The sequence below is a fragment of the Rissa tridactyla genome, chromosome W, assembly GCF_028500815.1.
Source record: "Rissa tridactyla isolate bRisTri1 chromosome W, bRisTri1.patW.cur.20221130, whole genome shotgun sequence".
NCBI classification, from domain to species: Eukaryota; Metazoa; Chordata; class Aves; order Charadriiformes; family Laridae; genus Rissa; species Rissa tridactyla.
The window spans coordinates 29,443,622-29,470,480 of NC_071496.1; the positions used below are offsets into that span (position 1 = coordinate 29,443,622).

The 26,859-nt window shown below is 48.2% G+C and overlaps 1 protein-coding gene across 8 annotated transcripts in view; it reads right to left on the bottom strand.

Annotated features, from left to right (window-relative positions):
* Positions 1-14,567: 14,567 nt before the first annotated feature.
* The window catches only part of LOC128901979 (protein FAM219A-like), a 72,440-nt gene continuing 60,148 nt past the window's right edge, over positions 14,568-26,859 (bottom strand). For 2 of the 8 annotated variants that reach the window (XM_054184205.1, XM_054184203.1), the window contains exons 3-6: positions 24,802-24,904; positions 20,573-20,653; positions 20,151-20,205; positions 14,568-19,039 (exon numbers count right to left, since the gene is read on the bottom strand). In XM_054184205.1, the coding sequence (XP_054040180.1) occupies positions 18,881-19,039; positions 20,151-20,205; positions 20,573-20,653; positions 24,802-24,904 (398 nt within the window). In that variant the 3' untranslated portion in view covers positions 14,568-18,880. Of the gene's footprint in view, positions 19,040-19,362; positions 19,909-20,150; positions 20,206-20,572; positions 20,654-21,875; positions 21,956-24,801; positions 24,905-26,859 lie in introns of those variants that run through there. The other 6 variants (XM_054184201.1, XM_054184200.1, XM_054184206.1 and 3 more) reach the window with 5 other exon arrangements.

Here is a 26,859-nt window from a genome sequence, read left to right on the forward strand (position 1 = left end):
CCTTGTTCCCTTTGCTGTTCTGTTAAACTGCCTTTGTCTCAACCCAAGAGTTTTGCCTCTTTCTTCTGATTCTTCCTGTATTGGGAAGGCCCAAGCGAGCGGCACGTGGTTCTTTGTTGCCGTCTGAGGCTAAACCATGACAATCCGTTACTCACTTCTTGCAGAAATGACTTGGAAGTTCCTTCAGGAGGATCAGAAGCAAGATCAGGCCTTCTGCTCTGTCTGGGGAACTGCCCCCTGGAAACTGGGGCAGCCCTTTTCCTGGAAGAATCCCCTTTTGTGGTTGTCCTTCCTTGCAGCTCCTGTACCCGTGTCCGCAGGATCCAAGTAGATTGTCCATCCCACTTCCTCACGTCCTCCCCATGGTCACGCAGGTAGAACCACAGGGTTCCTCATGGTGTGTACTCTCTGTACTCTCTCTCTTGAGTGGGGAAATGCCTGCTTCTAATAGCTGAGACGCTGGCCCGTGCAGGTGGGGAGTAGGAGATATTCTCTTCAAGTTGCTGGACCTTCCGCGACAGTTTCTCCACAGCTGAGACAAGGGGGGAAGAGAGACTTTCTTCATATCGCCAGAGCCGGCCAGCCACCTCATCCACCGTTGGTCCCTCTTCGCCTTTCCATTCCATTACTGCCAGGGAGTTGGCATATGACAGTGGTGCGCTCCGTACAAACTTCCGCCACATGGGCCTTGTGCACTGCACCTCATCAGGGTCTGTGGGTAAGTCTGCATTGTCCAAGTCATAATAAATCATCTCCCGCACGGCTAATTCTCTCAGGTACTGGATACCTCTTTCCATGGTAGTCCACTTGCTTGGGTGACATACAACATCCTCACTGAAGGGGTACCTCTCCCTCACGCCTGACAGGAGTCGTTTCCAGAGGCTGAGGGCTTGGGTCTTCTTCCCAATTGCCTTGTCAATGCTGCCTTCCCTAGACAGGGATCCCAGCTGCCTGGCTTCCCTACCCTCTAATTCCAGGCTACTGGCCCCATTATCCCAGCACTGGAGCAGCCAGGTGACAATGTGCTCGCCTGGAAGTCGGCTAAAATCTTTTCGCATATCCCGCAGCTCACTCAGGGATAGGGATCGGGTAATTATCTCTGGTTCTGCCTCTTCCTCCTGCTCTCGTGATGACCCTGGTTCATCATCATCTCTTACTAAGCGAACTGATTTCTTTGTGTATTTCTTCTTCTGTATGGGGGCAACTGATACTGGCATGGGTTGGTTCCCTGGTTCAGCGGCAGTGGCTGCCACAGAGGTTGGAGTAGCCGCAGTGTCTGTCGCAGGGGTTGCAGTAGCTGCAGTGTCTGTCGGTCTGGTCTCCATCTCTTTCCGCTGAAGGTGCTGCATAACATTGAGCAGTGCCTGGTAGATACTGGCCAGGGCCCAGCACAGCGCGGTGAGTTGTGCCTCTCTGGAGCAGCCACAGCATTTTCCCTTCAGATATTCTACCACTTTATCAGGGTCCTGTAATTGTTCAGGGGTGAAGTCCCAGACCATTGGAGGTGAGAAGTTCTCTAGGTACCTGCCCATGTTCTCCCACATGCCATGCCACCCCTGACTATCCAGCCTCGGGGCAGATCTCCGGGTGGTAGTCTTAAATAGCTGTTTAACCCTAAACAAGACCTGGAACACATTCAGCAGACATAACAATAGGACCAGGCTGGTTTGAGCATCCCAAGGATATTCAAAATTCTCAAAAGCTGTCATACCTGACCCGAAGGAGAAAAGGGAGGCAAAAGAGCTGGGGAAAGTGTCCCCCCCTGTTTCCCCCACAGACTGGGTGTGATTATTAATAAATTCTGAGAGACGGTGCCCAAGGTACGGACAGGACAGCAACACCACATAAACGCCCCAAAGTAACTGTCTAACAAGTGATGTTATCATCTCATAAGCCGATATCGCACAGGACAGCAGAATGATAAGCCTCATCCCTCTCCCAGAAGTAACAAACATCATTGCGGGGAGTACATAAGCCATATAGGAATTCACATAACCCAGCCATGAGAACAAACCAAGCAACATGGTGACCAGCGACTATTTGCCTAAAGGCAGTTTAACAGAACAGCAAAGGAAACAAGAAAACAACAACAATAACATGGATAGAGGAATATACAAACACGATTACGGAACCGCTGCTCCCCACCGCTCATCGACCGGACCCGGGATGCCCCCGCCCCCACCCACTCCAATCGGCGACTTCCTGCCCCCTCCCCCGGCAGCTCAGGGTGGGCATGGCTCACATGGCATGGAATACCTGTGTCCTGGGGAGAATTAACCCTATCCCCACTGGAACCAGGACACAGAGACACGTCTATGTCTCGTTCATGTCTTATCTTGTGCTGGGAAGCTCAAGGAAGGAGAAAAGAAAATACAGCTGCCCACTGAGCAGGGCTTGCAAATTATTTGGGAAAATAATTTTTTAAAGTTTTCATGTTTTCTGAAAAAAGCTCTCATCTAGGGTTTTGTGCTGGTTTTGGCTGGGACAGAGTTAATTTTCTTCATAGTAGCTAGTATGGGGCTATGTTTTTGGATTTTGCTGGAAACAGGGTTGATAGTACAGGGATGTTTTCGTTATTGCTGAGCAGTGCTTACACAGAGTCAAGGCCTTTTCTGCACCTCACACCACCCCACCAGCGAATAGGCTGGGGGTGCACAAGAAGTTGGGAGGGGACACAGACAGGACCAGATGACCCCAACTGACCAAAGGGATATTCCATACCATATGACATTATGCTCAGCAATAAAACTGGGGGAAAGTTAGTGGGGGGGGCACTGCTCTGGGACTGGTTGGGCATCGGTTGGTTGGTGGTGAGCAATTGTTTTCATTTGCATCACTTGGCTTTCTTGGGTTTTATTTATCGCTCTTTGGCATTTTCCTTTTCATTACAATTTGTGATGATGATTTTTATTATTTTATTTTATTTTATTTTATTTTATTTTATTTTATTTTTTAAACTGTTTTTATCTCAACCCATGAGTTTTCTTACTTTTGCCCTTCGATTCTCTCCCCCATCCCACTGTGTGGGTGCAAGCAAGCAGCTGTGTGGTGCTTAGTTGCCGGCCGGGGTTAAACCACGACACCATCACAAGAAAAACTTGCGAGGCCCCTACACCGTGGAAGGAAGGCTTATATGCCAAAGGTCAGGGTGCAGGTTTGCACTGACAGCACCCCCATCCCCCCCCCCCCGCCGCGGGCCTTTGCGAGCAGGCAGACACCTGCCTCCTCCTGCTGTCGGCTGCAGCCTGGGGTCTGCGAGACAGGGCACCACCCTGCCCTCCTCCAGCTTCCCCGCCCCTCCGGGAGCCCGCTCATCTCCCCCCATGCCGGGGAATGCACACCCCAAACCTGCCCCCGGAGGCTGCAGCATCCTTTCCCGGGGGGCAGCCCCGGGAGCCGGCAAACTTACTGGCGATGCCGGGCCACGGCTGTGCTCTGCTCGACACCGAGGACAAAGCGAGGAGCACCGGGGTTGAGTGCACCAGGAGCGGGCCTGTGCGCACCCAGCGGCCCACAGCAGTTCCGGGGTTGGGCGCATACCACCGCCCCAGCCTGGACACCCCCGGCCCAGCGCTATGCGTGGGGAGATGTAGTTCGGCCCCAGCCTGCTCCCCCGGCGGCAGCAGCACCATCCCGGGCTGGTGGTGGCAAGACCACTCCAGGGGGTTGGAGCTGATGGTGCTCCCCGGGGTTTGGTACCACTGGGGATGCCCAGGTGCCCTTAGGGGTTGGTACCCCTGGGGCTGTGCTGGGAGCACTTGGAGTTTGGCGGTGGTAGGCCTGCACTGGGATGCCCTGGGTCATCCAGCTGCCTCATGGCTTTCCCTGCCCCATGTGGGGTTCAGGTGCAGCTCAGGGTGGGCAGAGCTTGGCAGCAGTGCTGCCACATGGGGACATGGAGACTCAGATGGCTCCATGCTGGAGCATCCCTCCCCTGAGGACCACAGCCCTGTGGATTTATGATCCAAAGCATATGTGGGAGGCCCTGGGTGGTGTTCCCTGCTGACACGGCTCCCAGACCTTCCTCTGAGAAGGGCATTTCATGCCTTCATTAATTATGTGCTGCTTTCAAATCCCCCTCCTTATTTGGCCTATGTCAGTGCTCAGCCTCCCAGATCATAGAATTGCCCAGGTTGGAAGGGATCTTTAAGATCATCGAGTCCAACCATTAACCTAACGCTGCCAAAACCACCACCAAACCATGTCCCTAAGCACCACACCTACTCGTCTTTTAAATTCCTCCAGGGATGATGATTCCACCATTTCCCTGGGCAGCCTGTTCCAATGCTTGATAACCCTTTCGGTGAATAAATTTTTCCTAATATCCATCCTAAAGTTTCCCCGGCGCAACTTGAGGCCATTTCCTCTTGTCCTATTGCTTGTTACTTGGGAGAAGAGACCAACCCCCACCTCGCTACAACCTCCTTTCCGGTAGTTGTAGAGAGCGATAAGGTCTCCCCTCAGCCTCCTTTACTCCAGGCTAAGCCACCCCAGTTCCCTCAGCCGCTCCTCATAAGCCTTGTGCTCCAGACCCCTCACCAGCTCCGTTGCCCTTCTCCGGACACGCTCCAGCACCTCAATGTCTTTCCTATAGTGGGGGGCCCAAAAATGAACACAGTACTCTAAGTGGGGCTTTACCAGTGCCAAGGACCAGGACAGTCTCAGTGCGGGGATAGGGATGGGTGGCTGCGGCAATGCCACAAATACAGATGCTGACAGAGGGTCCCTTCACCACTGTGAGGGGGAACACAGGATGCAAAAGGGGGGATGAACAGAGCCACTCCCACTACCCTCAGGCCCCTGTCCCCATGGCCCATGGGGATGTGCCCTGTGTGATGCTGGAGGGGATGGTTGGGACCTCAGCAATACCTGGTCCAGCCAGCGGGGTCGATGGCATTCCTGCAGTACTCTTGCATTGCTGCCTTAATCATCTGCTTGGGCTGACCTTGGCCCCCCAGATTTTGCACCAGGGGTATTCCTAATCCCTAGAGACAGCAGTGAGAGGGTAGAGATGCTCAGGCCATGAGGCAGTGCCTGCCTTTGCAGGTGTTGGGGCACACAGTAAAGCCAATTACTGGGCAGGGTTTAACACTGGAGACCTGCTGCAAGTGCCAAGCCCCACTCCTCTGCAGTGGGTGGTCATGGGGGTTGTAAAAGCACCATGATTTCCTGCAGCCCTCCCAAAAGCTTCCCACTTGCCCAAAACCGGGGGACAGAGGATGGCCAGGCATTGCTGGCTCCTTTCCTCCTGCACCCATAGGCATCTGGGTGCTTTGCATAGCAGGAGATGGGCTGGGTACACCGTGGCTGCCAGGTGTGGGGCCAGCAGAGGTTGAGAAGGTAGTTACAGGATGTAGCCAATCTCCTGCAGCTGACAAAGACCAAGAGGGCTGAGGTCTTGCTGGGCAGACAAGCGCCCTGGTTGCATGAGCCATTTCTGTCCCTGCACAGCAGTGACATCCCCCTCCATGCTTTCTGCTGGCTCCCTCATTATAATGCACAGGCTAATGAGGCTGCAAGAGATGAGCTGGATTGCAGCGTGCTTCGCATCAGAGCCTGCATGCTTGTTAGCCCATGTAGGGAGAGCTGCACGTCCACAGCATTGTCACGTCCTACTCTCGGGAAAGGGGGGAGGGTAAGTGACTCAGATTTGTAAATCCCCAACAGTGCAGACTAAGGTGAGACAAATTTCAAGGTCCATACACAAACATTTATTAGATTACTAACTAGGTCCACAATAATTGGTTAGGCATATAACAAATTATGGCAAATGGTGAGCCATGCATTGCATTACTTAGCAACAGGTATGCAATGAATTATGGCAAGCGGTATGGTATGCCTTGTGTTACTTAACAACTCTAACCATTACTTAACAACTCTAAGAGAAAAAAGAAACCAAGGGATAGAGAAAGGAAAAGATGGAGAAAAAGACAGAGATAAAGAGATCAGAGATCACCAGTCCTGGTTCCATCGTCTTTTTCAGGGAATCTTCCCAGGCATAATCTTCTTCTTTCTTGGGAAAAGTCTTCCCAGGCACGGTCATCTTCTTTGTTTCTCTTTGTTCTCTCTCTAGGGGCACTTATTTTCCCCTTTTATGTTTGCTGAATTAGTACAGTCAAGGACAGCCTCATCTCAGGTTTCTCCCTTCTCCCAGGTGACGCGTAGCATGATTTGGGTGGAGAGACGAGTGCCACAGTCATACATGTTTAGCATGATCTCTATAATCTTCATTAGCATATGCAGGGGTGTGCGCTTTCATATGCATTTCCTGGATAATGAAGCAAAGGTCACTTATGGACACAATGGTCTTGAGAACAGAGAACTAGCAAGCTCACCACACGAGTGGCAGAACTATCTTGTCTTCACAAGACAGTCCTCCCACTGCTTTTCAGGTGCCTTTTAGCCTTATCAGTTCTTCGAAGACCAGGCCTGCATTATTTATTTCCTTGTGAGTGTTTGAGGCATTCCACTGAAGGCTTGGAGGGCCTTCTCCCCTTCATTGGGGAATTTACAGGCCATCTCTCACAAGCATACGTGCTATGTCCCACGGACACCCCCCCCCCACACACATAGTGAGGCCTCAGCTCAGGGATTCCTCCAGGACCAGGGCTGGAGGCCTCCCTCCAGGGCTGGAGGCCTCCAGGACTGGCCTCCCCCCCAGCCCCCACAAGGTCCCCCTGGCACAGAGGCCCCCTCCTAGTAAGAGCTGAGCCAAGCATACAAGCTGTGTGTTGGAGCAGCTCTCAGAGCCACCTAATCTGCTCCCCCATCACCATTGTGTCATGCGTCAGCCCTGGGCCGAGCCCTGTGCTGCTTCAGTTTCCCCTTCCTCATCAAGATCCTGTCCCCTGCACACTCTGAAACCTACTGATGGACAGGGGTGACATGTGAGAACTTGTACTGGTGACTGTCTGCCCTGCAAGCCCAAAGCCACTGCAGGGTGCAGCTCCAGGGAACAAGAAGCCAGCAAGCACAGGCCATGGGGCGTCAAATGCTTTGCTAACCAGGGAACATGACCCCTCCTCCTTCCCCCCATACAGCAAGGCACCCCATGAGTCCTCATGCCACCTGCCCAGCACCAAGCATCCACAAATGGGTTGAGGTAGAAACCCCAAGGTTTCCTCCTCCCGTGGCATTTACCTGTGTTACAAACTTGTTTTCTTTCCAAAGCTGCAGTGGAGCCTTCTCTTGGATGGTCTTTTTAACAGAGCATGGCAGGCAGTAGGAGTCAGTATAAGTGCTGATGAGGGTCTTGGGTTTTTGGGCAAAGAGGAACATGGTGCAGCAGCCCACTGGAACAGGAGCACTCAAAGTCCTGGAGGGTCCCAGGGTGCCTCACTGGACCAGCAGCACTGCGTGGGGTTGGAGGCTCCCAGCCTACTCAGGAAAGGGAAGGGAACATGGCTCTGGTGCCACTGCTCTGCCAGCCCAAGGCGGTACTTATGCCATTGATGATGTCGTAGTGTGAGAGCAGGGAAATGTGGTGGCTGTCAGCCTGTAGCTGCACTCCCAAGAACAGCAGGTCCCAGGCTAGGACACAACAACTGCTGCCTGCATTACTGCCTACATCACTCCATAAGCACAGCTGCACCCTCCTGGCTTTGTCCTGGCTCTGGGTTTCCTCCCCTCTTGCAGGCAATTAGCTTAACAAAGGTAGGAGACAGATTCAGCTGGTTCTAGTCAAAATAATTTTATTTTGGGAGGTGCAGGGCCAGCAATTGTTGCTTTTCCATCCCCTCTCTCCCATATTTCCTTGGAAATCCTACAGTGACCCAGCTGTGTGCACATAGCACAGCACCTGTACAGCCAGTGCCCAGGCCACAGCACCAGGCACTGCTGGCCCAGCCTGCTGGGGTAGCAAGGGGAATTACCGCCTGCTCTGTCTGCTCTTTTTAATTAAAAAGCTGGGTTTAGGTGACCCTGTGTGGCTTGTTTGCTCTCTCTCCTCTTGAGTGCTGTGATGGGCTCTGCAGTTGGAGTGAGCAATCATCATCTATCTCAGGGCAGAGGCAGCTGGGTTATGCCAGGGAGAAATTTGCATGAGCCGTGTTTGCTTTTCTATGAGACAGGGAGCTGAGCAGAAACCTTGCTCTGGCTTGCCCTGTTACACAGTACTGATTCAGAGCTCAACTCTGCTCCCAGCTCTAGCCCCGTGAGGGCTCTCAGAAGCTTAACACCTCTGCTGCCACGTTTTTGGGGATGGCTAATGGTCTGAGGTTCAACAAGGCCAAGTGCTGGGTCCTGCACGCTACAGGCTTGGGGAAGAGTGGCTGGAAAGCTGCCCGGCAGAAAAGAGCCTGGGGGTATTGGTAGACAGCCGTCTGAATGTGAGCCAACAGTGTGCCCAGGTGGCCAAGGCAGCCAACAGCATCCTGGCCTGTATCAGGAATAGCGTAGCGAGCAGGACTGGGGAAGCGACTGTCCCCCTGTACTCAGCACCGCTGAGGCCGCACCTCGAATACTGTGTTCAGTTTTGGGCCTCTCACCACAAAAAAGACATTGAGGTGCTGGAGCGTGTCCAGAGAAGGGTAACAAAGCTGGTGAGGGGTCTGGAGCACAAGGCTTATGAGGAGCGGCTGAGGGAACTGGGGTGGCTTAGCCTGGAGTAAAGGAGGCTGAGGGGAGACCTTATCGCGCTCTACAACTACCTGAAAGGAGGTTGTAGCGAGGCAGGGGTTGGTCTCTTCTCCCAAGTAACAAGCAATAGGACAAGAGGAAATGGCCTCGAGTTGTGCCAGGGGAGGTTTAGACTGGATATTAGGAAAACTTTTTACACCGAAAGGGTTATTAAGCATTGGAACAGGCTGCCCAGGGAAGTGGTAGGGTCACCATCCCTGGAGGTATTTATAAGACGGGTAGACATAGTGCTTAGAAATATGGTTTAGTGATGGTTTTTGTCAGAGTTAGGTTGATGGTTGGACTCGATGATCTGAAAGGTCCCTTCCAACCTAGGCAATTCTATGATTCTATGACCCGTATCCATCTTGGCATGGTGCATGCCAGCCCATCCACCTGAAGGCTGCTGAGCCCTGCTCTTTTTGTTGCAGGGGACAATGGGGCTGGGCAGCCTGAGGCACCTGAATGCATCCAGGCAAATGTGATTAATGTGCCATTGAAATGAAGAAAACAAGTTGCCATTGATTTTTACAGCCCCGCTGGTCTCTATTGAGCCAGGCTCAGGCTCTCCATCAGCCCTGTCCCCTCCTGGGAGCCAGTGGGAGGCTGGGGGTGGGAGGGTGGACACGAGGATGTCAGTGATGTCTCCCCCTCCACCCCCATGGCCTCAGAGCACCCTGGGGCACAGATCTGGGGAGCACCACTCTGCAGAGAGGTGGGGTCTGAGCCTCTTGGTTGGAGGGGGGCTCACCCTGCACTGGGTCAGCTGCCAGTGTGAGCCAGTGGCCCCCCGTGGCTGTCCCCTGTCCCCAGCAGTCCCTGGGGTTTCCAGCTGCTGATGTTGGACTCTAAAATCAGTGCTCAGCTCTCGTGCCAACAGCTTTAAAGGGAAATGGCTGCAAGGCTGGAGAAAAGATTATTTCATCCATTGATGTTGTATAGACACAGCACTTCCTTCTGCTTCTGTCACTGTCAGGAGGAGAAGCATAGCCCAGATGCAGGGGCTGGGTCCTGCCTGATGTGTCTTGCCGCTGCCTTGAGGAGAAGCCTTCCCAAATGCTGGCTGGGGGCTGGCCAGCCCTGGCGGGTTTAACTGTGCCGTATGGCACAGCTCCACACCAGCTGCTTCTACTGGGCCCAAGCAGGCTGGTATTGGCCATGGTGTGAAGGGTGGCACCCCCTGATTTCAGTATCTGTGATTGCTGGGGACTCAGAGGAGATGGTGTGGTTCATACCGTCTCACCAGGGTTCACTCCAATGACAGTCTGGCAGGCTGGTTTTCATATGTATGCTTTTTAATATTAATTCTGTTACACTACACACAAGCAGTAACAATGATAAATACTGCAATGGAAATGTTAAAAAAATATTATACATGTTTCATGTTTTTCAAAAAAACCCACATTTTAAAATAAATTAATGCATAAAACTGATGGTAGAAAAAAGAAAATCCAAAACAAACCACAACACAACTGATCTGTTTAAGGCAATACTCTATGTGGACGAGAACGGAAGTACAACAGCATGCTACATGTTCTGAACAGGAAAAAAGAAAGAAAAAAACACCCCATACAAGATGCAGATTGATGCTTTGTGAGTGAAAAAACTCCCAAACCCAGATAATAAAACCAATGGCCAGGTTAAGTGCAGCATCAATACACTCTGCATATCAAATGATTAGCAGGTTCCTAACATGGACTAAGGTTAAGCTACAACAAATTTATCTTCTTAATTAAAAGGTTATTCAGATCAAACCCTACATTTAACTGTACTTTGCATTTGGCTGTTTCAGCTATGTTTCACTATATGCAAGGACAGCTGGAAATTCATCTCCTGCACTGAGATTAACGCAAAGGTCAGGAGGTCTTTCCTCCTGTAAGTTATTTCCATTAAATACATCCAAAAAGGATCTCACTTTCAGTGACCCCCAAACGCCTCCTGCCATCCCCTCCCCTGGGGTGCCAGGCACCACATGGGGAAAGGAGACCTGGGAAGCATTTGCTTGGGTTGAGTTTTTTCCAAGCTGAGGACACAAAATGGAAGTGCAGCTTTGATCTGGACTCTGAGGAGTGCTATTTCCCTGTCTGCCAGAAATGGCTATCTGGAGTATGCTGAAAGCACTTTGCCACCACAGGCAAAACCCATCTCGTATCCAGGCTCTGGATATAGTCACGGTGTTTGCTATTAAGGTTGGTGTGAAGCTCCATACCCGCCCAGACAGCCAATTAACCCCAGTTATTAATGCAGCCCAGAACTTGGACACTGGAAGGTGGACAATACTCATAATGCCAAAAAAAATCCCCCCCCCCTCAAAAAATAAAAGAAAGGGGACAGTAGCCACTTCCTGCCAGCTTCCCCTGGTGGATCCCCATCAGCTGCCACCTATGCAAGATTGGCAGTGCCAGATCTCACCAGCATTGACCCAGTACATTCCCAGTAAGGTGCATGTCTGCAAGGTGCTGCCAGGGGGCAAAGAAGCTTCTCGGGACATGGTTGGAGCCTCCTGTACTGCCCTGCTAAAGTGCATGGGGAGGAAGCTATGGTACATGAGGAAAGAAACCCAAGTGGAATTACTAAAAATTAAGACTTGTAATGGCCAACAACTGTCCGGACTGCCTTGGGTTCGGGTGGGAGAGGGGGATGCAGAACTGGGTTGAGTCACTTCGGTGCAACTGCCTCTGATGCTCATTACTAGTGCATGGGGCGGGGGAAGACAATAGCTGCTTTGAGAAAAGAGGAGTGGAAGGAGGACATGTGCAGTATAACAAGGCTTCTGATTCTAGAACTAGTCACTGGACACAGATACTGAAGTTTACCTGTGACACCTAGCTATCCTTCTATTGTCACTGCTGCTTTTCCCCCCTTCCTGGTCTGATTCTTCTTCGGTTTGGAAAGCTGTGGCTGTTTGACATGACAGTCAGTGCTGACTCTCCCATTCAGTCTCCACAATGTACATGGTGACTCAACTACAGGATATACAATGAGGTCTGGAAGTTGCATGTTAGGCACAGACCAGCTCTGCATGCAAGTGGTGCCTGCTTTCAGAACCCTTCAGAAAGCTATTTAATGGTAGCTCATTTCCTTCTTTATTAAACTGAAGGTTCAGTAACCCCTGTGGAAGGAGTAAAAATGGTTTAAAATGTGCAAAAGGGGGGAGAAAAAAAACTTTCTGAATTTTCTCCCTTGCAAAGACTTCATCCTCTGCAAGAGTCTTTCTCCCTGCACAACTACAGCCCTACCATTGCGTCTCACAGTGCCTTGCCCCAGGATGGCAAGGGCACAGCCGACAGGCTTCCCACCTGTGCCTCTGCTGCAGGTCTCCAGTCTATTTGCACATGGGCTGGCAGGCCTGGGACCTGGTGCTTGGGTCCTAGACCTCCCACAGCACTGAGCCTGGGAGGGTAAAGGTGGCTGGCTCGGCTTGCTGGATCACACCAAGGTTTTACACTAGCCTGGCTAACCCTCAGCCCCACTGCCTTCAGGTGGGTGAAGAGAAATCCCAGCCTGCTCTCTGTCTCACCCACTATTGCAGTTGTTGGATCTCTTGCTGGTCTGATGTTTGCCTTGGGTTTGTCTCAGGACAGAGGCAGCTACAAGCCGAACTCAGCTGCTATCCCAGCTTTTCCGTGAGAAAAACTGAGCAGAGAAATCAGTGATCTGGGGATGGAGATGAAGGTGATAAAAAAATAGAAGGGCTGTTGTAAAGAGAGCTTGTCCAAGTTTTCCAGCTCTCTCCATGGGTCTGTATTACATCTCCCAACAAACTACACATCTCCCAAATCATGCGGGCTCAAGGAAGGTGGGTAACAAATGGAGTCACAGCTCTTTTGGGACTAGTGCAGAAGGGAGAAGGCAACCCAGGTGGAGAGCAGTTCTTCCTGGTGAGCTCATCTGGGGCAGCTGGATGGGCAACTAGGGGAGAAATGCTGCTTCAGGAGGGCAAACATCTCAGCAGATAATGGGACTTAGCACAGCCTTTCGGTGGCCTTTTCTTTTCATGGTGCCTACTGTGCTGGTTTCCAGTGACATGTCTGAGGCAGTCACATTTTAATAAGGCTGCTTTTGTACTTTCCACTCCCTGATGCAATCCTACCATCTGTATCCCCATTTGTTACTATGGAATGGCTCCGCAGACCAGGCACAACCAGTGAGATGGTCTCCTTCCAGGAGCCAATCCATTTTTTGCTGGAGCAGCTTTTTACAAAAAGAGAAAGGCTTGGAGCCACCACCAGTTTCTGCTGGCAATGGGTTTGGGGAGCAATGGGAAGAGCTGCTCTCTGCAGGCACCAGGGAAAGCTGCAACCTGTCCTGCTGGTGTCCACACCGTTCTGCAATGTGGCTTGCTGCATGGTCGCATGAGCCACAGTGCTCTGCTCCATGTAATCTCAAATAGTCCTTGGCCTTTGCCTTCTCAGCAAGCTGTCAAAGGAGTGCTCAGCCAGGCAGCATTTAGCTGCCGTGATCCTGGGATTGCCACCAATGTCAAAGGAGCCAAAGGAGGGGATGTAGCTGTAATTTTTTGGAAGCAATGCAGCAGCTCAGCTGCACAATACAGGGACTTAAAATATGGATGCCAGCCCCTGTGAGAAACCTGGTTAGTCTGGCATTAATCTTCTGTAGGTAATCCCAGGTCACAACCTCTTTTTCTATGCTAAGTTGCTGGCCCTTCTGCTTCAGGGCTTGTGTGGCTCTGTAACAGAGGTAGTTTTGTCTGATGAGATGTGGTTCAAGGTTTGGAGCAATCCTTCAAACAGGAAAGCCTTGAAAGGAAGTGACAAGGATGCCATGTTCTCCTAGAGGTGAAAAGCACCTTAAAATGAACACTTTCCCATGCCTTCCCCTAAGGCTCAACCTAGCCCAGCTTTCCCTGTGGCACTGCCCATCTATGCAGATGTTTCTTTTGAGACATAGGAAGTAGAAATAGGAGGGTGATGTGAAAAGTCAGCTTTGAAGGGTGTTAGAGGTCAAAGCCAGGGTATATTTACAGTGGCACATGCAGCCTGTGCTTGCTGAGCCAAGCAGCAGCCAGGTGACAAAGCCTGCTGCATTCTAGGTAAGAGTGGCCATACCCATGTGAGCTTTAAGGGAGAATGGTAAAGGAAGAGCCCAGGCAAAAGTGTCAGTTTATACCCTCAGATCATTACATGGATGATAAAAGTAAGAGCATGAAACTGCTGTGGGAATATCCCAAAGGAGTCCTTCAATGCTCTCTTCCCTCCCATCAGCACTCACTATCCCAGTTGAACTCCTAAGTTCCTTAACTCCACTAGCAGGGGATGGTGCTGTTGGGCCACCAAATCTTCTTACACATTCCCTGTGGCAGCATGCAGATTGAGAAGCCAGTTGTGCAAGAGCCAGCTGCCAAATAACTGGGAAACACATCCTTGCCAAACATCTGCCCCCAAAGCTGTTTAATCTCTCTACCAACCTCCACCCTGCAGCCTTCTGGCACATGCAAGCAACATCAGAAGGTGGTAAACAGAGGGAAAGCAGAGTTGTGCTGCTGTTCTTTGTAGTACTTTGAAAATACACATAAAACTTCTATAGTATGCTTTTTGCATCTTGCTTGCAGAGCTATCCTATCAATGGTGCCTGCCACACACTTGGCAACATCCATTAGATGCCCGTTAGAGCAAATGTAGTATGTGCCAACAGCAGCAAGGGACCCCAGATCTCATTTCTGTGCTCTAACAGTCCAGCAGACTCTCCACAGTAGTATTTGGCTGTGGTGCCAACTCAGGGACACAGCGTTTCTGGTGTGTGCATCTGAAAGTGAGCTTTGCTCCCTGCTGGTATCAGCGCTGTACTGAGATAGATTAATTTGAACAACTGGGATCTGCCCTAGGCCAAGACAGTACTTGGCAACCTTTCTAGTTACTGCTTGTTTTCCTTTTCCTGTCATTCCATCTGGTGCCCAGCTGGGTCCTTCCTTTCTTCAAAAGCATCTTCATGTTTCTGTTGAGTCACATACAGGGCGCTGTACTTTTCAAGCCTCCTGCATGCCATCGTATGGCTTGCAGGCCAGACCAAGGGCAGACTCTGCATAGAGAGGAAAGAATTCTACTCAGGATCACAGACCAATGTGTCAGCCAGCACACAGCTGAGCCTCCTTTTGAGAAAGAAGCCAGAGAGCCAAACCAGAAGCAGCTGAATCCATCCTGTCCGTGGGGGAACACAGCATCCTGAAGTCCCTTTCGAAGTCCGTACAGCAGGCTTGGCTGCCTGCTTTTGCAGTTGCAAGGCATCTGCAGGCAAGACAGCCAGAATAGAATAGCAGACCCAATGGCCAAGCATACACGTTGAGGTCATGCAGCAATGTCAGATATGATCCAGTGGCTCTTCCAAGGGTTGGCTTCAAGATATGTCTGATAAGACATCAAATGAGCCTTTGAGATGGTCATCTGGATCTCAGCCTTATTTCAGCCAAAGGTTATTATACGACCACCAGAAAAGCAGACTAGACCATCCTATCTAGAGACCTTCCTCAACACTAGGAGGATATTCCCCCTCACACAGACATCTGGAAATAGGGAGTTTGTGGACTGACTGCAGAGACAGAGTTGAGTGCTGAGACCCTTGAGTCCAAAGTCAGCTCACATTAAAGGGCAAAATTAACATCTGATAAAAGGAAAGGATTTGCTTAAACTCAGGTAATTTGGTGACTAAAATTACATAAAATCCTAACAAAAAGCTTTAGGAGGCATCAAATGCAAATTCCTTTGTGGAGGCACCAAATGCAAATTCCTTTGTGGAGGCACCAGCATCAATATAAGGAAGCTATCCTATTTGCAGGGTAATTTAGATGGGCAGTGGTGCAGCCTTTCATATTCCGTGGCGCTCCTCCCCTTAGTATTCTGTATGACTTTGGACTGAAAATGGGGCCTGAGAAGATCATCTGGTTTGGTGCATGACTGGAGCAAGGAATGATTTGCTTTATTGTAAGCAATCTGCAGTTAGGAGAGTGCCCAGCAGCTCTGCAGATTTTAGGACTTTATAAAGCTGTCACAGAGAGTCAGGGTCTGTGCTCTTTCCTTCTCTTCTCTGGGCCATAGCAGCAGAGACTGGTTTAAAGAGAGCAGTGCCAGAATGGCCACATATCTGTACACCTTCCTGGGAAGTCACCACAGCATAACCTCTAATGAGGGCACAAGCAAAGGTCTGAACATGAGACCAGATAGGGAAAGCCAGCCCAATCTGTGGTTAATACATACCATCAGACTGTCCATCATATTTCATAACAAGCCAACAAACATGCCCCATGGTCATAACCTTCTTAAGGGACTGTGTTTCAGAAGGGTTAGTGTATTGCCTTAATCCATTCAGCCTTCCTGATAATGACCCTAAACAGGTAACTACTTTTCCCCACCCTTTCTACTTTATTCCTCTAATAAAATATATAAACACAAAGCTTAGAGAGGAGAAGCCAAAAAATTGCCATTTTATGGTCCTGTACTGCCATGCCCAAACAGCTATTTGTGCAATCAACTCCTCCTGTGTGCAGTGAAAAACACTTGGCTTGTGCTTCTGTCTGTATTTGGAAGAAGCACTGGGTGTAGTTAACATTTAAATTCATCTCCCTCCCAGGGACCCTAAAGGGTTGTGCTGGAAGCAGGTGCACATCACACAATGCAAAGGGCTGAGGGCACCTGTAGGGTTGGGGAATGCCTCAGGGCACATGGCAGGCAAAAACCAGCAATAGGGGCAATAAAAGGACTTGGTTGTGGTGCCATGGGGCAGTGGTTATCAGGGAAGGTCTGTCCTTCATAGGGGAGGCATTAGCCCTGGGAGATACAGTCTCAGCAAGCTTCATTCTGTCTTTGACTGAACATGATAGTAGCATGACGGAGACCTGTGAGACCTGCAGTCTCCTATGGCTGATCCATGTAAACAGATGCCTCGTTGCTCTAGCAGGCACACTGAAATGCTCTGAGCTCCTGAGCAAGGGCTGTGGGAAAGGCTGAGTATGTGCAGCCCAGCTGGAAAGCACAGAGACTGACCCAGGAGGATAAATGCGATAAAGTTGTTGCATGGCACCAATGCTGAACTGCAAAGTCCTGCTTTAGAAGAGTGAACATTTAAAGAGAGTTGGCCATGTCCTACAGGATTTGGTTTGACCATGGGGTTTCTGTTAGGTTTTGACTACATTCTCCATTTAAAAAAAAAGACTCATTTTCCCCTTTTATCTTTTCTCCCTACACAGTGCTGTTAGAGCTCTTCTCCCCCCTCCAGACAAGTTGCTAACCTCACACCTGAGCTGGAGAGGAAAGCAGGCACACAAAGGAAGAAGCGAAGACTTGGGGACCTGATGCTTTGTGCTTCTTTAGAAACATTTTGGAAATATTCTCAGCATTACCAAGCAATGAGAAGGGGAGAGGAATTCAATTGAGAAACGCTCTTCCTAGAGGAGTTGGCAAATTAACCAGCACTTCTGCACAAGGAGGCAGGGATGCTCAGTAAACAGCACCACTCAGTACTCTTTCTGTGGCCTGGAGCCAGGGTGGCAGTGCCCTGTTTTAGGGAGAGGGGGCAAACACAGCTTTAATGTTGCCCACAGCTAGATAGTGAATAATAAAGCCCAGGAGTCCTCTGTGCCTGCTCTTTTGCTCATGCTGTGGATGACACTGTGCCTTGCGCTGAACACAGTGAAAACCCACGATGTTAAATCCTCCTAATCACAAAGAGGACTTCTTAAAGACTCAGCTCACTATGTGAAGATTTCAGACAGGGGATCTGTCCTTCAGGGTGGAGCTCAGGCTCTGTCTTGCAACTCAGGGGAATTCTGATGGGAAGCTCAGAATTGCCCTCACTTTCTCCTTTTCCCAGGCTCTAAAGCAAGTGCTTATGTAAGGCAGGCGGTCCTTCCTCCTGGCAGAGCAGGAAAACACACAGTTGTGCCTGTGGCAAAAGATTTTATCTCCAAGAAAAATGCCAGGCCATTCATCACCTGAGTCCTGTGTATGCTGAAGCCAGCAGTGTATAACTGGCCAGGGAGAGGATGTTTCCTAATTCCAGAAATAATTTTGCATTCAAAACAATCTGCTGGTGAACTGTCAATTCAGTCCAGCCACCTAATGTAACACCAGGTTTCCCGACTATTCCAGCACCAAATAAACACAATTGCTCCTGACGTGGGACATCTCTAACACAGACCAAGCCTGGTTCACAAGTGGGCAGAGATGGGATAAACATTAGTTTCCTCTCATGGTTTTTTTTCAGCTGAAGCTGTTCATAATCCTGCTATTGATGAACTTCCCCCCTAAAGTCTGACACCACCACAGAGATGCCTTCAGCATTAACAAATCTCTCCCACAGGCACCAAGAGACGCAGCGTCAAGAGGATATCAACAGCCAAGATCTGTAAAAATGTGCTTTCTTTAACTAGCTTTTCTGGCACTGACCTTCAGACTGCACAGCTCTAGTCCTGTCTTGTGCAGGACTCAGTTTTTCTTAGTTGAACAAACTTTAAGATTTTTGGAAGCAGATGGGTCTCACAGGAATGAAATATAGGCTGAAGTCAGTATATGTGACTGGACTGAACTCAGGAGTATGTTATTCTCAGGCAAGGACTGAATCCCTGAAGAGCATGGATGGATTGCAGATCGAATCTGATGTGTTTGCTGATAATTTAATGTGGAGCTAAGGATAGGTTGCATTGGATATGTGACACAACAGCTCTAGCTAGTACTGACTCACAGTGAAATGTCACCTATTTGTCCTCTTCGCAAGTGAATGAATTGTGTCATGCTAGTCATGGCTAGCCTTGCCATATGAAAGGATGCCCTGCTCTGTTCCCATTCCTGTGCCCTGGTTATGGTATAATTTTGGTTACACAAACGAATCAGGTTTAGTGAATGAATGAAGAACTGACCTCCTCCCACAGGTAAAACCCCCTAACACCTCAAACTCACCCCTGATCTTGTAGATGGATTGGTTTCAGTGAGCAGGAGTAACTGCAGCCCCATCTGACCCTTTCCATTCTGGAACAGACACCTTACAAAACACAAATCAAGGAGGTATCTCTGGACCCTCCTGCATTTGCTCTCCAGACCAGTCAGTTCTGCCAGGCACTGCCTGGCACTTTGATCAACTTCTCTTTTGTTTAACCATAGTTTAAAATAACTTCTTAACCAATCATAAAATTAATTTTTTGGTTTCTCCTGGCTCCATGAACACAAAGAGGTGCACGTCCTACCATAGGAGGAAGCAATGGCTGTTAAGTTTTACAGTTATAGTGGAAAGCACTGATCACAGCCTGCCAGCCTCACTACTGGATGTGACAGGCGGTAGAGGAGGTGGCTTGGCAACACATGCAGGTAGGGTTGACTGATTTAGGGGGGATTAGGTCGAGGTCCTCGTCATCGGGGATCTCATCTAACCGGTACCCATCCTTTAGCAGCTGGATGTTCAAGTCTTGGTTGATCTGCTACAGACAGAGAGACAAACAGATCAATGAAAGAGTCCCAGTTTTTGACCACAGGTGAGGGCTTCCTTCTGTTGTTCTAACTTCTTCCAAAATAGGAATATCTAGAGTGAGATATTCCAGAGTAGCAAGTCGATACACTATTTTATTTTGGAATAATCTTTCCATGAAGACAAGTCCTCATTTAAAGTCATGTAATAATAATGATAATAAACTGACTGGCAGCTGGGCAGTCCCTCCTCTCAGTCTGGGGCACTATAGCAGTTGAAAGGTGGGTAAAGCCTATTGGCTTTTGTAATCTCAGATTCAAGTGCTGTCTAGCCAGATCTGGATGAACAACACTTCATCAGGGCCCAGAGATGGCCCAGATCATTTGATCCGGTCCTTGCTCTTGGCCGTTTTTTTGCATTTCAGAGGTATTTTGCCCAAGGACGGGATAAAAGGGGGAAGAGTTCCCAGTGGCTTGTGTGCAGAATGGCTGCTCAGCACCCTGGATGTAAAATCAGATCCCGCAGAAGCAGTAGCCAGAGTCTGAACAACTAATTCACAAGAGAGCTTGGGAATATATTCAGAAACAATGCAGAGGGATTAACAGGCCTGAGCTTCCCTGCCTTTTCTCTTTGAAAGGGCAAGAGTTCATATCTGCAAGTCCTCCCTGGAATTTCTGGTGTTCCAAGTAAACACGCACTGGGTGACTCTGACCCCCCCAAGAACCGGAAATCACAGCACATCCTCAGAGCCTTTATTTGTGTCCTTGGCAAGTAGACGGTTGCTGAGCTGCCATGACAGACAAGTTGATGCTTTTGCATCACATGGGCCAACACTGCAGGACTGAGCAGAACTGGGAAAAGCTTGAGTGAAGCCAAAGGTATCTGTGAAAACAGCCAACGGGCAGATCTGTGTCTGTGTCATGGAAGTGTGGGGACAGAGCCAACTGGATCACCATGAAAGAAAGAAACATGACACAGTTTCTGCCATGGCCCCTTCCAGGCTCACAGAGTCTACACCACTGGTAAATTCCTTGTGGAGCTGTTTCTGGCAGCACAATGCCACTCTAAATCATTTCTGGCTGCTCTACTATTAGCATTCACGGCAAGGATGGCAGCAAACTCACCTCAGCTGAAGAGTATCCCGAGGAAGTATATCTGGACATGTCAAAGTCATCATCACTACAGGGAAGGACAAGATACAGCAAAGAAGGAAACAACAATTAGAGAGACCTGTATTCCCTGTTTAGCCCCATCTTTCTTGTGCCATGAAGCTGTACCTTAGGAACAGAGAAGTTACGACAAGGGAGTCTAGAGAGCAACTTTTATCTGTGACCCTCAGACCTTTCCATCAAAGTGCTCTTTACTCACGTCTCTTCCTACTTGTTTACACACATATGCCACTACGGCATATGCCGAAGGGCACAGCAAAGATGAGTGCGAGTGGCCTGAAAGAGTAGTTTTAGCAGGAATTAGCTTCAGTGCTTCACTCTGGCATGAAAACTTGCTTGCACCGTAATATATATCATCTTATTAACACTTTGCATACCTGTCCGTATCCAGGGCTACCAGTGGCTTTTCATCTGGACTCTGATCTAATGATGAATAGCCCTTATTGGGAACGACGAGCCTGAAATAATTAAATGTTGCCCATTAACCACACAGTAAAGCTCAGTACCACACATACTCTAGAGCAAAACCATATGATAGTTAGGCTTTCCGCATTTAACTTCCTTGCAAGTCCTCCCTTATTGGTGAAGACATTTAAATGGGTGCAATTCAGAGGAAGCAGGCTGTGTCTCTGGGTAGTTCAGAGCAGTTTCACAGGGACGAACACTGGACATGCCTTGGGAACACACTCCTCCCTGGAAGAAAAAACAGTTGGGACACTCCACACTTCATTCTGGTGAACCTGTTCAGATAGCACTGCTTGTCATATTTGATTGCTCATTTTTGTGTTGCTTCTTTTCCCTAGCAATAAGTACATGACACTAGCAATAAGTAAATGGGAGGAGGCTAAGGGAAGGCAGAGGCTCAGTGCTCCTACTATTCTACTGTTGGAAATCAGGGATTTGGTCTTTCTGTATGAGTCCCTACCCAGCCCCTACAACATAGCACTTTTGAGATCTCACTCCTAAATTTAGTAATATGAGAAATATGAGCTGGTGGGTGCAGCGTAAGAGTCCAGTCAGACTAGCACTTTTAAAATCCCATTATTTTATAATGACTTTCACTTCATCAGAAGTATTACAAAGGCTGACGATGACTTTGCATCTTTAATTGCCTGAGAGAATTTGTGTAATGGAATACAGGCTTCAGAGCTTCTAGGATAAGGAAAATACATTAATTCAATGGTATCCAGTTCACAACAGAGTTCTTTTATACACAAAACTGCACAAAGACTTTGGTTCATATTTAAAATAAGATCAACCAAACCAAGCAAATGGAAGAAGATTCTACATTCAGCAGGTGGAAACAGTAAGAATGATGAAAATCTCCTCGTTCAGTGAGTTAACTCAGGTTTTCTCCCAAATGAAGAACTGGTCTTTAACAACACAATGATGCTTCACAAAGAGTTTAGAAAATATAAATCTAAAGATGATAATCCATCTCATCCACGCTCCAACTGCACTCTAACTACCTGCAATGTTCTTCTGCTTCTGCTCAGAAAATTTCAGGAAGCCATTACAATTTTAGTGATACAAAGGCCTGCAGGCTCAGGGAGAGTAAAATATATCAAATGTTATCACAAAGCAGATGTATAGGCTCACGACTAGTTGTATTTTCTTATTGTGTTCATTGAAACACAAGATTAAAGAAATTAATTGTAAAACTGATGCAGAATTTCCCACCTGCAGCACCAGGGAACTGGAGAAAATAGGATCCACTTGCAAAATTCAATACCTCTTCCCATAGCACTGAGACACTGCTCCTAAAGCATATAGGAAGGAAGTCAAGAAGATGTCTGGAACTAAAACTGAAGCTGTGATCTGGCAGCAGCAGCTTGTTCACACACATAAGTACTGACTTCCATGCTCATTCTCCAGTTTTCAAGTCAGTGCTCCATATATACTCACTGACAGTTGTTACTATATCATGAGTGAACAAAGCACCATCAGGGGATCTAGAAGAGCCCTTTGTGGTGCTATTTAATTGATTAAAAAAATATTACTACATATTTTTCTTGAGAAATGTATTTTTTCTTAATAACACAGAACTTCATTTTTTCTGCAACAGACAAAAACTGTGATAATGTCTTTGCCCCTGATCTATATCTTTCCCTTGCATCCTGATTGTCCTTATTTTTGCTTCCCACTGTCCTTGGAACAAAGCCAGATTGCAGACATAGCTGCTTTCATCTGCAGGTGTCCTAGTATGAGCTTCTTGTCTTGGTGGTTTTGCTCACTTAACATGAAATATGTTATGACAAAATCTGAGTTTAGGTTATCCTCAGAGTGGGCTACAATATCTGGCTGTGTGGAAGTGGTGCGGATGGTGTTGTAGGCTCTGCCTGTGCTCATAGTGAGTATGCCAGCAGCACCCCAACCTTGTTCATATTTTATTTGCTCTTTGGGAGACTGAGCATGTTATGGATTCAGATCCTTTCACCTCTAAAGCTGGCTGTGCCCCTGCCCCAGGAGAAGACTGAATAGCGAAGGCAACCTGGTACTAGAGGCTGGATGTCAGAAATTCATACAGGTAATACAGAAGAACAGAAGCCTTGGGGAAGGAGGGGGAGGGGGAGTAGAGACTAGGAGAGGCAATGTAGCTTGCCTGAACGAAGGAAAACATATTTGATGAGAAGAGCAGAACTGTTAAAAAAGTGGAAATGGCTTTAGCTTATTCTCCTCTTGCAGAGACCAGAGGAAGCCAACAGTTCAGACTTAAAGAACTACCATAACCTGGATGTTTTGCAGTGTATCCCACTAGAGTATCTCCCATTGTACTGCAGCCGTTATCTTGTGAAAATAAGTTGCTTGAACAAGGTTGTGGCATTTCTGCCTTCCCAGGGTTGCCCTGTCTGTGGCAAGACAGATCAAACCATTCTAAGGTATTACTAAGGCTGTGCTTGTGGTGCTGCTTGGTTCCCAGAAAGACAAGGGAACTGGGAGATGAAGAGACATGGGCCAGTGAGACCCTGTGCCAGACACCTCCCAGCCACATGGGAACAATGGAGCTTGGCTACATCTGTTATTAAAGCAATGGCTGCAAACCTCTGTTTTGCAGATCCCAAGGGATGCTTCTAAAAGCTTTGTGAAAAGTAACTAAGAAAAGCAAGTCTACTGCCAGCAGGCTTTGCTTGGCTGTGGAGGCATATACATGTCCTCTGAACAGTGCTCAGGTGTCCACAAATGGAATAAAACTGAGATGGTTGTTTGAAAGTTTTTGTCAATGGGTGTCACTACTCTGCCCTTCCCCACCCAAATTACTCTTCTTTCCATTGGCAGCTCGGAAAGAGCAGTCTCTCCAAGCAGAAGTCACTAATTTTACAGGTAGGCACCTGTACTTATCCCATCTTCTCTCCCTTACCATCTTCCTCCACTAATTTAAGTGTTTCTAAATTTGTCAAGCAGCAAATCTGCTACCATTCCTTTTGAGAAGCTAGCGTGCAGCCTATTGCCAAAAGAAACCAAGTTTTTCCAGCTTGTATTTGTAAGACAAGGAGAAGCATGGAAAAGCCAGCTGAGAACATCTGCTGAATTTCTTGCTGCCACTAAGAGCCTGGCCCCTTTATATGGTCTCAACAACTAAACACAGAGCTGTGACCAATGCAGTGTATTCCAACAACATTGCAAGGGCTTACAAATAAAACTTGACAAAGTCCTGGCATGATTTATGACTACTATTGTGGGTTTGGGGAATTAATGTGAACAAGGAACCTCATCTGTCAGATGTATTGCATACAGAGAGGCTCTGACCTGCAGCTCCTGTTCTACTTAATATATGGCAATCCATGCAACTTTCTCATTCATCAATAAACACCCATCATTCATGCAGATTCTGCTGTCATTCTAAGTGAGGTCCTCCACTAAAAACTTCCACCTTTCTAGTAGCATGCAATCCCATGGACTCAGGGGAGTTCCTTCCTCCTGAATGCGAGTGATACACTGGTGTACTGAAGCTTGCATGGAAAAAATAGAAATACTCTAAAGGAAAGTATTCAGCCAAGAACATCTTTTTTTACAGCGGTTTGTAGCACTGTCTGATACTGTCAAACAGAGATGTACCAAAGCAGCTCCAGCAAAGTATGACCATGCTGTTCAAAGTGCAGAGGAGGTGTATAGCAAAGCACACAGAGATGGATTATTCACGAGCCTTTGTTAAGTCAATCAGTATGGGGAAGAGGTCATCATCAAAAAGGAAAAGGGGAACTACTGGGATAAAAGCAGCCAAGGCAGAACTAAGCTCTAAACCAGTTTGCGTTACATGAAGCAGCATCGTACACTCTCCTGCTGGCAGGATTATATGTTATGTGAGGCTACCCAGAACATGCAAGACAGCCATATTGAACCCCTGATTTTGACCAGGCTGGGCTGTCTCTGCCTCCTTCAGGCTGCACTGTCACCAGTCCTGAGCCCAGCTGTCCCTGCATTTCCCCAGGGGATGGGATGCAACGCAGCACAGAGCATCTGGGCCTGCCAGCTCTGGGAAGGGCCATCACTGCTCTCGCAGCATGTTTGGCAGTAGGCAAATAGCAATGAACATCATCCTTGCCCATCCTAAGGTCATTAGGGATTGCAGTTTAGAGCACAGCTGAGTGCTTTTTCAGTCCTTTACCTTGTTCGTGCCATCACATTGTTCTTCTTGGGCTGCTGATTAACTGGGCTTCCCATGTTGCCATTCTTCAGGGAGCCCTTCCGAGCCAGTTCCCTCTGCTTCTCTGCATATGGGATACAAAGGGGAAAAGCAAAATTAGGGCAACAGCCTGGCTGACCGCCATACAGCTGCAGAAACCCAGATTTGATAGCAGCAAAAGGTATAGCAGAATTAATAGCAAAGGACATGAGCTCTCCATCTCCCACACAGGGACACTGCAAAGGCCGGACAAGCTGTGTCCCATTGCCTCCAAGGCCACCAGGGGCTAAAGCTGACTCACAGCAGCTTGTTGACAACACCACACTAAGATGGTCATGGAGCTTCTGGATGAGAACCAGCTGAGGCAGAGACAGGGCAGAGACCTTGCCTCTATCTGCACCTGGTTGCTGCATGGATTCTAAGATTGTGCTTTGTGCTGGGCAAGAGAATTTATCCTTGTACTTTTTCTCCTCCTACTGAGGCTGCCACTGAGGGGCCCAGTGGGGATAGAAAAGAAAAGTGTCTCCATCAAAGCAGCACCACCATTTAGTGTTAGTCCAGCCTAGCTTGACGCCAGGCCTGAGTTATTACCATTTCCCTGGACAGCAACTCAACAGACTAACACACCTCACAACAGAAAATGTTGCTGCCTCCCTGCTTCTCTTCCTGGCAACCTGTGATGTCCCCCATGCGTCTTTCTCTTTTATCTCACATTGATTCTTGGGAGCTTGCTTTCTTTATTTAAAAAAAAAGTGAAACATTTTTCAGATGTATTTTTAAACAGTATATTGTTTGCTTAAATTTTCAGAGGTTGTTCTACTCGCTGCTGAAATGTACCTTAAAACGTGGACAGTACATCGAGCTTTCTTTGTGTATTCAGTGCAAGAAGGGATTTTAAATAGCTCCTCATTTAGGAGAGACTATTTCTCTTAATAACTTCTCACCACAGCATCACAACTAGAATTCAGGTCTAAAAGCTAAGTCTTATGTAGGTATGCAGTGTTTGTGCTGTATTAATATGTCCCTGCTTCCAGTAGGGATAGGAGCCTATGTATGATGGGTTATCATATAAACTGACATTCAGTTTTCTGATTCAAAGTCCTTCCTTGTTTCTTGTGGGAAATCAATGGGGTTGAGTTAGCAATTAGCCACAAAAGTTGAGCTAACTGCCCCAATCTCATCCTGCAATGCCAGGCAAGGCTTGTAGGGAAAAGCCGAATGTGGGGCCAGTAAGGCAGGAAAGGGCATGGTTAAAAACATTCTCCAGAGTGAGAGAAAATGTTGGGAACTATTTTTGTGCCATGACTGAATAATAGGGGTTTACCAGACTGCTGGCTGAGGAACCTGAATAGTGAATTCATTTTGCTTCTGCTTCCCCTGTGGTGTGTGAAATGCGCCGATACATTTTTTTTTCTCTTGCAGATTTTATTCCCCTTGGAGAGAAAAGTGCCTTTTCCCACTTGTCTTGGGAAAGTGGCGTGCCTACCAGGGTGTGTAAGTGCAAGATGGGCCAACTCTGTCCTTTCCACACCGGTAAGAGCAGGGGAACACATGTCCAAGGCCGCCTTTTTTGAGGGACAAATAAGCAGCAGAGATGCCTAGAGATCGTGGTGATGAGTGTGGCTGAGGAACCTTCAGAGAAGTCATACAAACCATGCTCAGCCCTGCTCCTGCCGATGGCAGAGGTGAATAAATGCTCATTGAACTTGGCAGGAAAAGGATCGGACTAAAAACTCTGGCATGAGCAACAAAGACTGATATAGGATCGAAGTAAAAACATTAAATCAGAGTAATTTCTCAGGACTGGAACTTGAAAATGCATTGGTTATCTTTGTCTCCAGAATAAAAGGCTGGTATTTTGCAGGCCACATGAATTTTGCTATTCAGACACAGAGGGATAAAGTGGGGTTTAATGGAGGCAAATGTTTACAACCCTAAATACAAACTGACTTCCACCCATCTACACCAGAAGCTCTAGCGCTGACCACAAATACACAGCACTGAGACAAGCTACCAATACTTTAAGAGGCTGTATAATTC